We start from the raw sequence: 12,826 nt of genomic DNA, 5'->3' as shown, positions 1-12,826 counted from the left end.
AAGAACAACAAAAGATCAATGCGGATGTCTATCGAAAGGAACATCCACTATTTCACATGGGTGACAAGGTATGATTACTTCATTGCAATATCAAGACCACTCGTCCTTGTAACAAGTTGGACTATCGAAGGCTTGGACCATTTTCTATTTCTACACAAATCAATCCAGTTGCATATCGTTTATATCTATCGGAGTCAATGAAAATCTATCCAGTATTCCACATGTCTTTTCTTAAATCATACAAGACAATAGACATACCAAAAAGAAGACAAGATCCACCTCCTCTTGTAGAAGTAGATAATAATAAAAAGTTCAAAGTCAAAGAAGTCTTAGATTCAAGGCGACGCCAAAATAAATTAGAATATCTTGTCCATTGGCACGGATATGATATTAGTGAATGTACATGGGAGCTAGTAAAAAATCTTGCAAATACAACAAAGGAGGTAGAAGCTTTTCATTGACGACATCCATCAAAATCAAGATAAAAACCTTCCTTATAAAAGAAACAAGATCTAGGCAAGTTAACATTGCACTTTCAATCCTTGTTTGTAGCTTCTTTGTAGTTGTGATGTTGAGGAGATGGAGAACTAATAACCTAAAGATTCTACTCAAGAGCCTTTGTTTGCTAACCTGCCAAATGAGACATTACAACTATCACAACCTTTAAGACGATGTAATCGAGATGAAGATCTTCAAGAATAACATATTCTTCCTTGAATAGATGGTGAGATACAATTTATTTGATATCACGACCATGGAAGGGACTCCCGATGTTTGGTGATTTTACTAGAGGTAGGAACAACTCCAAATGGTGTTCCAAATGTTTATTTGAAAAAAGTTATGAAGGCATCAACAACGATCAAATAATTGGGTGGTCTTGCGGCCTTAGTATGGGACATTGTCGATGGTTGAGAGGCCTTATCAATCATCTTCGAAGAGAACAAAGATCAAAGTATGTGGTAAATATAATTTGTCGCATCATAGATTTTCTCAACATATGATGACCGTTCTTTATAGAACTCGTGCCATGAAGGGGAGATAATATCTTAGATATATACATGTAAGCTAGTAATTATATGTATAAATAGGTAGAAATAAATAAAAGTAGATAAAAATAAATTAATTCTATAATATTTGCTATGAAAGCTTCTTAGAAGTTTCATAGACACTGCTTTGACTTTATATGTGTCTTTAATTGACTTTTGGATTAGAAACGTGGTGTCAAGGACAAAAACTCGATGAAAAAATAATTCAGACAAGTATGCCTTCACTTAAAGAAAGGAAACAAAATATAAATAAACAAGTATGTATATTGAAAGAAAAACTGGAATGGCTATTGCCAAAAGACAAAGAAACTAGAGACCCTTGAAACTAGACTAGAAGCAAGAAAGGAGTTGACAAGAGTGAAGAAGGCTTCACTCTTGTCTCTATATATACTATCTAATTAGTGGCTATGTGGCGATGTTCTATAGGACCTCCAATATGTGTTGACTTTGTAGGACACATGCCTTAACTTACAAGACAAGTTTTTCTATGTGTGAGCCACATAGTTAGCTTGGTCTTCAAGCTAACAACATGTGTGGCACATGGCCAACTTGTTGACCACGTTTCTAATCCAAAAAGTCAATTAAAGACACCTATGAAGTCAAAGCAACATCTATAAAGCTTCTAGGAAGCTTCCATATCAAATACTATAGAATTAACTTACTTTTACCTACTTTTATTTACTTCTACATATTTGTATATGTAATTATGAGTATGTCCGTGACATGTGGTCAACAAGTTGGCCATATGCCACACATGTTGTTAGCTTGAAGACCAAGCCAACTATGTGGCCTACACGTAAAAAACACTTGCCTTGTAAGTCAAAGCATGTGTCCTACAAAGTCAACATATATTGGAGGTCCTATAGAACATCGCCACGTAGCCTCTAGTTAGATAGTATATATAGAGATAAGAGTGAAGCCTTCTTCACCCTTGTCAACTTCTTTCTTGTTTCTAGTCTAATTTCAAGGATCTCTAGTTTTCTTGGCTTTTGGCAATAGTCATTCCAGTTTCTTTCTTAATGTACATATTGAGTTATTTCTATTTTATCATCTATTTTTGAAAAAAATCTCACTTGTTTATTTTTTTTTATCAAGTTCTTGTCTTTGACAAAGAGAGTGTTTATACTTTATTATAGCTTCTTTAGTTCTTCCAATTCTCTCTTCCCTAACTAGTCATTGACTTTATTTCATAGATTCTACAAAGTGTATGAAGATCTTCAAAGATATTGTTTTGCATGCCCTATGGAGAATTATCAATAAAATCTATAGGATGAACAAAATTAATTCCATGTATATTGAAGATGACATGTACAATTAGATAATTACCTTACAATTGAAAACTCAATAAGTAAAAATCAAACAATAACACTCTACCATTAAAATTACCTTCACTAAATCCTTGAGGCATTCTACAATTTTCAATTATGCTAATTGGTGTCAAATTATCTATATTACAATAAGGGATTGAGTTGAAGGGAGATATTGATAAAACTTCCAAACATCTCATAAAAGTGGCATCTACATCATCTTTACTATAACACTTATCTCATATCAATTCACCCACAATAAATCATTTCATCTATAGTACTTATCTCTCATCATTTCACCCACTAAATAAATTGAGAATAGATTATTAATTTAGGGTTAAACCAATAATACATACAAGCATATAGTATGAGGCATTGTAGCTATATTTGTAGTTGAGCTTTGCTTGCTTAAGTGTATTGAACTCTGTTTTAATCTACAAGTACGCCCATTCCTACGAGTTTCCACAGCATAGTCTTTTAGGATGTTGGAAGAACATATGTTATAAGTGGTTTGATGAAAGTGGTTGGGGTTAAGTTGCAACCCACAAGTTGTACTCATCAAGTACAGCACGCGGCCTACCAACACGTCTCACAGCATGAACCTCCCACGCCTCTGCAAATCCACGCTCACCAACTCAACTGCCACCGACACACGTTCACATGGGACGACCTCCCCACCATCTCAAATTACTGCAACTTCAGCTGATGTTGCCAGACACGACGGTTATGTCGTCCACAAGTCAGCACCCACAGCAGAACACCCCATTTCCTCAACACAACCTTGTACCTCACCATCGATGTTTGTGCAGAATTCCACACCCAGTATGTCGTCGTTCTAGACTACAGTCCTGTATCCGTTGTTCGCATTGAAGCTCAATGATCCCTGACCTGCCGATGCTCTTCGAGAGCCTCACGGATGGCATTGTGTGCAATTGTTGCCCCAACCTGACTTGCCCGAGCACCTCCTCCAAGTGAGACCTCCACATAGTACTGCATGGTCCCAGCTTGTCGCTCCACATGTTGCACAGTCTACAGATCCATGTCCAAGGCGTAGACAGGGCGACGAAGCACGAGGACGACAATGTACATCAGGATTACCATGGCTGGCATACCTAGGCAGCAGTGCCACACCTTCACACACAGCCTACAAGTGCTGCTGCGAGTGCGGCAAGTCCTCTTCCGAGACTCAGCCTCTCCAACCACATCCCTGGTAATGCTAGAGGAACATGGTCTCTCTGTTCCAGCCCAGCCACCTGCCTTCTTTGTTTCTCTCTTCTGCAAAGACAACTGCTGGGGCAGATGCACTCAGTGCGGCGTAGTAATTCATAGAAAGGTGAATGCGGGAGCAACATTCTACTGCAATCACTTCAAATGGACATCACATTCATTTAAAACTTATTCGATTATATTCAACTTTTGCTTATTAGTTTTAGTGCTTTCGAAACATGTGCGTTTTGATCATATTCGCTTACATAAAACTTGCCGTAAAATTGTGACGTATTCATTTCTTTCCTTTTTTTATTTATTCTTTATTTTTAAATAATTACTTGTCATTTCAGGCACAGTTTTTTTTATAACACTTGTAAATCACTGCATTTGTAAACACATTTCTTCTAATATGTCAGTATGTACAAAAAATTAGTAAGTTAGTTTGTTTTTTATTTAACATTTCAAAACTGTTCTTTTGGTGGATATTGGTAATTGTGCGGCATATACATTGCCCTTGGTCAGATTGTGTTGTAAATTACTTGAAACAAAGCCAGATTTTATGCCCATAGTTTAGGCATTTGCAATAAATGTACACAAGTTCTTTATATGACATTAAAGTATTTAAAATTAAACTTATAGCTAATGTTTAAGTTATAAAAAAAAAAACTTGAATTTATCTATGAAGTTTTTGTAATCTTTAATGACTTAAACATGCCATTTTGATTGAAAATGTAAAAGGCATAACATAACAACTTTAGTTTAGTCTTTATTTAAAGACAACACTTATGGTTAATCTTTTAATTTAATTCTAATTTTATCATATTTTGATTTTAATACATATTAAAATACTATAAATAAATAAATAATCATATAAAGTCCTAATATTGTTCACATATTATATATATTTGATATTTTGAAATAATTTTTAATATAGTTTTTAAATTATTAATTTTATGTTTAAATATATTTATACTTAAATAGTAAATTTACTATTAAAATAATTATACAATGTGATTCAATAATTTAATCTAGTTTTTTTTATATTTTTTTTAATGAACTTAAGAATTTATAAATGTTTTCTAGTAATATCATATGATATATATGTTACTAATATATTCTAGTAATCATTATATGATGTTATTTTATGTTCATGATATTCAACCATAAGGTTAATTGATGCATCTGTTATTGTTACATGCATTATATATGTAAGAATGTGGGTATGTGTAGATAGAAAGGAATAAATAATATTCCAATATCAAGTTGGTATTTTTCTAATAATAGTTTGAAACATTATAATAAACAAAAGAATAATATATCAATGTAAGGAGAAATATGAGAAAATCTAAGAGTAAGGCACTATTCCTGGAAACTATATTCCTCAAACAAAATAATTTTTTGAAAAATTGTGTGGGTAAAACGGGCCATGGAGCCTTAATTCACACCGTGGTGCGGGCAAAGGGTCCTAAACCCCGGGGAAGTGCCGTGACCTAAAATCCTCCGAGATAGAGCGATGTCGCGGGGTCGTCGCGTGGGCGTGAAATTTTGCGGTGCTGGTTGTAGATTGTGGGCGACTACGATGCTGGTGTCGAAACAGGAAATACGATGACAGGAAAGGTCTCCTTCTCCAACTTCTGCTCTTAATTTGTTGGTGGAATTGGCGAACGGCGTCGAATTGCCATCGACGAAGCTGGCATTCGAGCGTTGATGGAAGAATTCGTAGTTTTCCTCGTTGCATTGAATAGGGGTTGGCGTTTGTGATTGGTGATTGATATCCCAACTTTCTTAGAGTGGTGCTCCACAATTTGGTCGCTTCCCTGTACTTTTTGAATTCGTGAGAGATTTTGGGGTTACGATGATCTGCAGCATGGCTATGGCGCAGGCCTCTGTAAACACATATCCTCAAACAGTTTCCGGAAGCAGCTTCAGCAGCAAGCTGCAACGGCCTATTGTTTTAGGGGTTGAGTCGCCCTGGACTTCCACCAAGGGCCTCACACTAAAGTCGTCACAACTATCGTCCAGAAAAAGTATGTGGATCCTGAAACCCTTGTGTCACCCATTCATGTTTTGTACACCATTCCATAGTTCATCGACTGTGCCAGGGTTGTTGTGTGAGTTATCTGACTGTGGTTGCATTTTGTATAAGATTGTTCGGATTCTTTTGATTGTATAAAATTGATTGAAGCAATTTATCCATTTGCACTCAGATGTGACGAGCAGCTTCTTTGTGCTTCACGTTTCTCCATTTACCAAAGCTTATAAAAAGGGTTCAACAAAGTTCGGTATTTTATGGCAAAGACGAGTTTGCAGAAGAGTTAGGTGCCATTTGGAAGAAGTATCTCCTTCGCGGGAGGATGAATCTACTCCGGATGGAAATGACACTGTGAGCCATCGACCTTGACCTTCCAATTCAACCAGCTCGTTGTTTTCGTGAGGGTATTATCTTTCCTTTGTCTTTTGTTCGTACTGGATCGATGTTAACCTGGCTAACACAGGTGTTCCATACATTTGGTGAGCGTATGCTAGTGTTGTAGGTATTGTGACGGCTGTTAGTCTAAGTCGTTTGTGCCACTATCATTGAAAGAGATTGGCAAAATAGTTGAATTCTCTGGATTAAATCGATTCTCTTTTTTAGGTTAATTGAAATTAGGTTTTTCCTGTGGTTGTGATCTGAAGGTTCAATTCGATTTGAACTTACCTCGAAGATCAGCACTTTTGGAATTCACATGTAATGTTTGTAAGGCTCGTACCCAGCGTATGATTAACCCAGAGGCATTTCGGCGGGGCACAGTTTATGTTCAGGTAGGGTTTATGGGTCTCTTTCTCACTCCCGTTGCTTAATTGCTTAAGTGCAAGTGCTTTCAGATTGTGAAGTTCCGTTGAATCCTGATTATGCAGTTCCATTCTTTCATGTCACATACAGCAAGATATGTCTCGTACTGAGGTTGGAAATGTTTGATATACCAGTGTGGAGGTTGCCAAGCTTATCATCAACTAGTGGATAATCTAAATCTTGTTAAAGAGTACCACTTCAGGAACGAGATTGATTCAATGAAAAATGATTTGGGTAGTTGATGTCATAAAAACTCTTCAAAGGTTGATTCTAGAGACAATAGATGACATTGGGATGAAGTTAATACTCTAGGTTGTTCTTTACAGCATGGCTTAGTTTCAAAAGTCAATGGCTGGCGTGGCCTGCTGTTCTTTTACGAAATGCATTTGTTGTAATAACTGGTTTTTGTCCGAAACTTGGGGTCACCAATTTTCTTCGATAGCACAGGTTGTGCACCCACTGTTGCCACATGCAAGGAATGTCTTGTATTCAAGTGGCATGGAATAGTCTACCAAACAGTAATATTGCAACTTCTGTTCACTAATCACTTCATGGACAATTAAGGAAAAAGTGGGCCATTAATGAAAATTTACATGTTCCAAACTTCATGAAACTCTGCGATCTAAATTGCTCTCAGGAAAGCAAGCTGCTGGGACAAAAGGTTTTTAATAGCTCCAAGCATCACGACCGAGCCATCTGCGACCTTCGATCCGCCACGCAAACCTTGAAAAGTTGGATTTGAAAACCTCCTATCGTGCTGCACTCTCTGGCATCCCTGCTCAGCAGTTCTTTACTGCAATGGATTTAAATCGTTAGATGAATGCTCCTGAGTTTTTGGTTCGACAAGGCGAATTCCGACCCAACAAGAGTTGTACAATTATTTGATTCGAAGTCATTCTTCATATTTCACATGAACAGGTTCATAAACCAACGAACCAGCTCTTTGCGCTGGAACGATTGCTGTGGGTTTCGACGCAGGTGAACTATTCTATTGTGTTCTTAATTTCACAAATTAATGTGTTTTCAATGAATTAAACACTTAATAAATTGACACAAGTATTGAAGTGTCATGCACTTTCATAATACTTATGCTACCAAGAAGGCAAGGGAGTTCTTAAGTACTATCAAAGAGTTGTACCTTCCAAAATTATTTGAATTTGTAAGTTAGAAGTTATATGACAATTTTCATATGATATATATGAAAATGAATTAAATACATGAAAAATAATAGTACCAATAAAATAGAGGGTTAGAAACAAAAATTTATAATGGATGGATAATAGATGGATGAGTTTTTGTGTCAATTTTTTAAAAGTATTAAAATGCTTGGCTAAAAATAAAAAAATTTACAATGAGTTTTGGTATTGAAATGCTTTTGTGAATGAAATTGCTAATTAAAAGCTTTATATATATATATATATATATATATATAGATACATATACTAGAAGGATGTTAATTTTTTAGTTGATTAATAAAAATTTAATATTTTTTGAGTTTTTTAATTCTATATATAATAGATTATATTTATATTGGAAAGTAGAGTATACCTCTTTTTTATTAATCGGCTTAAATCTATAATGTCTAATTGATCTTCATTGATCCAAGTCTTTTTAATCTTCTTTAAGTAAAATAATTCTTTTTAGATTCTTTACAAATTAAAGTTACAATCTTTTTTCAACTTGCTTGGCCACAATCTATTAATTTTAGCCATATTATTTCATTTATTTTATCTTCAATCCATATGTCTTGTATAAGAACAAATCATTTTGGTGCTCCTATGTTATCAAAAAATAAGCACTTCTAATTAGAAGTCATGATACTTTCACGTCTTTGATGTAATTAAAATATTAATTGTTAGAGTTAAAATACTCGTTTAATTGCATTTCTTGAGACTTTTCTATTCAAATAATACAAGTTGGTGTATTCCAAATTCCAAATTTTTTGATTTAAAAGAGAACTCCATAAAATAAAAATAAATATTCTAAAATGATTTTAGAATACAAATAAGACGTAATTTATCATTAGTAGTTTTAATATTTTGTCTCTATGTATTTATAACATATTCTATGTTAGACATATAAGAATTCTATATTCTATGTTAAATAAATTCTATAAAAAAAATATTTTTATTTTTTGTTTTATAATTTTCTAATTTATATGAAATTAGACAAAAAAAACCTTGTTAGATTTAAATATTTCGATAGATATTTTATTTTATTTTATTTTATTGATATTTCTTGATCTATAGAAGTTAGACATATAAGAATTTTATATTACAGCTAAATTTGGCTAGTTAATCTTAAGACCAAAAGGTATATTAAAAATATTGATAAAATTTATACTAATGTTAATATTTTTTTGTTTCCTTGGGAAATGTTGTGGTTAAATTTTTATAAAAATAAAATCTGTTGATTCAGTTTTAGACTTTGATAAAATATATAATTTGAATAAAATGAGGCTTTTCTTTAAAAAGTGGGTTCAATTGATAGTTTCATGACTTAATATATTGTCTAAGATGTATTTTAAACACATGACTTAATAATATGTTGTCTATGATATATTTTAAATATAGATTATTTGTCTAATTATGATTTATGATTTTATATAAAATTGATTGAACTTGCATTTAAAAGACTTTAAAAAATATCTTAAATATAGATTTACAAAAGATGATGATGTATTAATTTCTAAAAAACTCTCTTTAATATTGTTTTAAAGATTTGAGTAATTTAATCTTGTAAAACAAATTGGATTTTTTTTTTTTTTTTTTTTTTGAAAAATAATTAATAAATACTAATAAATATTTATGTTTAATATTCTAAAAGCTCTTAAAATTTTTAATTTTAATTTAGTTCTTAATATATCTTTAATTAATACTTTAATTTCCTTATGCATTTTATATAAGAAAAAAAAATTATTTGAATGTGGCGTGCATATAGCAAACTTATCTTGCAAGTTAAACACGTGTCTCACAAGTTGTATATGTATTAGAGGTCTTATAGAATGTATATTCTAAAAACTCTTAAAAATCTTTTTTTTTTTTGTTTTTTTTTAAAAAGAAAAATGAATATCCTTCTTTATAGAAACATTCATTTTATATGAGTGGTTGTAGATTACATTCCTTTAATTGAACTTGTAGATTTGTTAAAATTACCTATTACAAAGATGGAAAGAAAAATTATAGATCTTTTACTTAACAAAAGTGAGAATAGATTTACAACTATTGCAAATCTTCACAAGTATCAAGGACTTGAATTTCAAAAGAGTAATGGATCAATACACTCTTTTATTACTCAAAAAGATGAAAAAATCACTCAAAGGTGATATAATATTAAACTAGTATGGCTATTGCCAACAACAAGAAGATTAAAAAGTCTTGAAACAAGACTAATGACTAAAAAGACATTAACAAGAGTAGAGAAGGTTTCACTCTTGCCTCTATATATACTATCTAACTAGGAGTTATGTGATGATATTCTATAGGACCTCCAATACATGTTGACTTTGGAAGATATATGTCTTAACTTAGAAATCAAGTTTCCTATATGTTACAAGCTACCAACTTATGTAATACATGGCTATCTTATTGGCTAAATTTCTAACCTATCAATTAACTACAAACATGTGTAAAGTCAAATACGCAACTATAAAGCTTTTAAGAAGCTTTGCCATAAGATAATATCAAATCTACATATATTTATCTTTTATGTAATACTTTTTATTTAGATAAATATAAATGTCTAGGACAACAAGATTATCATCACTCTTAGAGTAGAAATTTCATGTATTATCAACGTCAACTATGAAGGTTTTATTTCTACATCTATGGAAGAAGTCAAAAATGAAGTTCAAAGTCTATGCCAAGAGATTGTGTAATTGAAAGAAGCAAGCAAGTCAACCTTATAATTAAATCCAAAAAGTCTTGCTACTGTAAGTATGACGGGATCAAAGATAAGTATGCTAGAAAAGTTTGATGGAACAAGGTCAAAATTTCAAGAATTTTTACAAAAAATGAAGCTTTGTTTAATATTACATCTTTCATAAAGCTAAAGTTAAGACTTTGTACTTTTTTGGTCTTATACAAAAATCTATTAAAAAATATTTATGAAATAAAAATTTAAAAAATATTATACAATTTTTTTTAAAGTAGATTGATAATTTTTATGGCTAATATAATTTAATTAAAAATAATTTATTCTATATTTTACTTATATTTATAAATATATTATCATTATATTCCTTCCTCTTTATAAATAAAACTAATTATCCTCCAAATAAATTTGATGCACTTAAATTAAGTGCATATAGCAAGGTATGGAACTCTGGTGCAAGTTAATAATATTATTAAGATTACGTCTTGCAATCAAAAAACATATTAGATTTATTTTTATCATCGATTGAAAACTTTTCAAAGAAATTTGTAGTCCAAATGGAAGAAACTTTCATTCATAAAACTAATCATTATCAAGCCCATTAATATCCTAAAAGAATGTAGTTTTTTTTTTTTTTTTTTTCACAAATACAAATAATTAGTAATATTTGGACTTAAGATCTAAAATATCTTTATATAAAGAATAATATCTGTTTTAGTATTGGCATATCATATTTGTATGACTTTATATGCTAAGTCATTTGATCAAAACCTTAGCACATTTATTTTTAATTTATTTATATTATTTTTTATTAATATTATTAATTTTAATATGTCTTATTTTTTTGTGTCACAATTTGCATCAACTTGTTGACATTGTAATGATTTCATCTAATAGTCTTTGCAATATTATTTTGTCATTATAATAAAATTTAGGATCTTTAGACATCAAGGTTTATAATTCAATTCTATATGTATAGTAGGAACACCACTGTAAAGTTTATAAAATGGTTGAAAATTCTATAAATACATTACATATTAAAGTTGGTACACATTATCTTTGGCTATTTCATCTTATCTTTTGATTCTTTTATTTTTTAAGTTTTATTTTTTATTTATTCTTTATATTTTTTTCTTATTATTTTATTTATTTATATATTATCTTTTAATTTCTTCTTTGTATATTTAAATAGTTTCATATATAGATTCAAATAAAAAACCAAAAATTTAAATTCACCTCAACATAATTTAATATTTTAACATTTTAGCAACTGATAAAATCAACAAGTTGGAAAAATTATGATATTTAGATTGTTATTAAATATAAAGAAAATAATAAGTTTTGATTAATTATTATTAAAAATATCTATAATTGAGTCCCAGACTGCAAGTTATTATTAAAAAAAATTAAAATTAAAATTATAAATCTATAATATATAATAACTACATATATATAATAGGATAATAATTAGACAAAGTTTGGTTTGATCAAGAGATGAAGTAATGTTATTAAAGATTTAGGCCATTTATACAATCTCAATCCTATCTATGAATAAGATGGAAAATATTTGAAGTAAGTAAGAATCTAAAGATATTTGATATGAATAAAAAAATATAAATAAATAATATATATAAAAATAGTATTTATAATATATATGATGAGACCATATATATACTACTCTATACACCCGATTCTTTCTTTAATTCAAATGTTCTACTAGTACTAAAATATTTACATTCTTCTTGACCTAGATAAATCAATCTACCTAAAATGACTATAAATGTAATATTTGATAGACCTCTTTTGTAATAATTTTCTATATTTTTCTTTTGTTTTCAAATAATTAATCCAAAAGCATTTCTTTTTAGCAATCATATTATATTTTTGTAATAGAAAATTCAAAGATGTTCATATTCATTACATTATAATAAGTAAGATTCAAGCTCTTGTTGACAGTAGTTGTGGACAATGGCCTAAGATATTCAATGGTATTCAATGCTATTATTATATAATACAAAGCAAAATCGTGCATTTAGACATTGACAACAATATAAATCAATAATGCTTCCAAGATTAGCTCAAGTCTAAATTTGATAAAGATCTCAAATTTACTTTCTTTTCCTAACATCAATGATCTCATCTTTATCAACCTCTGTTAAATCTAATCTAGTACAAATAGTATTAATGAGCTAGACATATTATTGTACTTCAACAATATGTCTTAGCTACTTACAACTTGTCTATGTCCAGCTTCAAATTTGTTTCTACTTAGTCTAAAATGGTTGGATCTTTGATGTGCATTGTCCAAAACATATTTTTTTTATTATAATGAGCTCATACACTTCTTTTCCTTATTCAAAAACTTCTTGATATTTTTAAAAATCTATTTGGAGATGTCCTTCATGATGTAGAAGATCAACTCTATTTTTGTGAGGTACGTACAATGGTACTATCATTATCTAATAAGATCAACTCTCTTATCCAATACACTTCAAATAATCATTTCTTTACCTTTGACTTAAAGTTGGATCCTACAATGTATTTGCCTACATCATTGT

At 30.6% G+C, this 12,826-nt stretch overlaps 1 protein-coding gene across 3 annotated transcripts; it reads left to right on the top strand.

The window, feature by feature from the left end:
• Positions 1-5,095: 5,095 nt before the first annotated feature.
• On the top strand, positions 5,096-6,839 carry LOC112273943 (uncharacterized). 3 transcript variants are annotated; one of them, XM_024503025.3, is made up of 5 exons: positions 5,096-5,179; positions 5,445-5,589; positions 5,770-5,945; positions 6,239-6,364; positions 6,530-6,839. In XM_024503025.3, the coding sequence occupies exons 1-5, from the start codon at positions 5,168-5,170 to the stop codon at positions 6,635-6,637; spliced, it is 567 nt and encodes a 188-aa protein (XP_024358793.1). In that variant the 5' UTR covers positions 5,096-5,167; the 3' UTR covers positions 6,638-6,839. The 3 variants fall into 3 exon arrangements, with proteins under 3 accessions (XP_024358793.1, XP_024358791.1, XP_024358790.1); XM_024503023.3 differs by having other exon boundaries at positions 5,429-5,589; XM_024503022.3 differs by lacking the exon at positions 5,096-5,179 and having other exon boundaries at positions 5,210-5,589.
• The last annotated feature ends 5,987 nt before the right edge of the window (positions 6,840-12,826 follow it).

Source organism: Physcomitrium patens, chromosome 21 (assembly GCF_059467195.1).
Source record: "Physcomitrium patens ecotype Gransden chromosome 21, ASM5946719v1, whole genome shotgun sequence".
NCBI classification, from domain to species: Eukaryota; Viridiplantae; Streptophyta; class Bryopsida; order Funariales; family Funariaceae; genus Physcomitrium; species Physcomitrium patens.
The sequence above is the reverse complement of the archived record's forward strand: the minus strand, read 5'-3'. Positions and strand labels throughout refer to the sequence as shown.

What these genes read in the sequence shown, in the direction of transcription:
- LOC112273943 (XM_024503022.3), top strand. Translation starts at nt 5,418, where the DNA reads ATGATCTGCAGCATGGCTATGGCGCAGGCCTCTGTAAACACATATCCT. An exon ending in ACAACTATCGTCCAGAAAAA is followed by an intron (nt 5,590 to 5,769) that starts GTATGTGGATCC and finishes ATTTGCACTCAG; the next exon opens with ATGTGACGAGCAGCTTCTTT. An exon ending in CTCCGGATGGAAATGACACT is followed by an intron (nt 5,946 to 6,238) that starts GTGAGCCATCGA and finishes TGTGATCTGAAG; the next exon opens with GTTCAATTCGATTTGAACTT.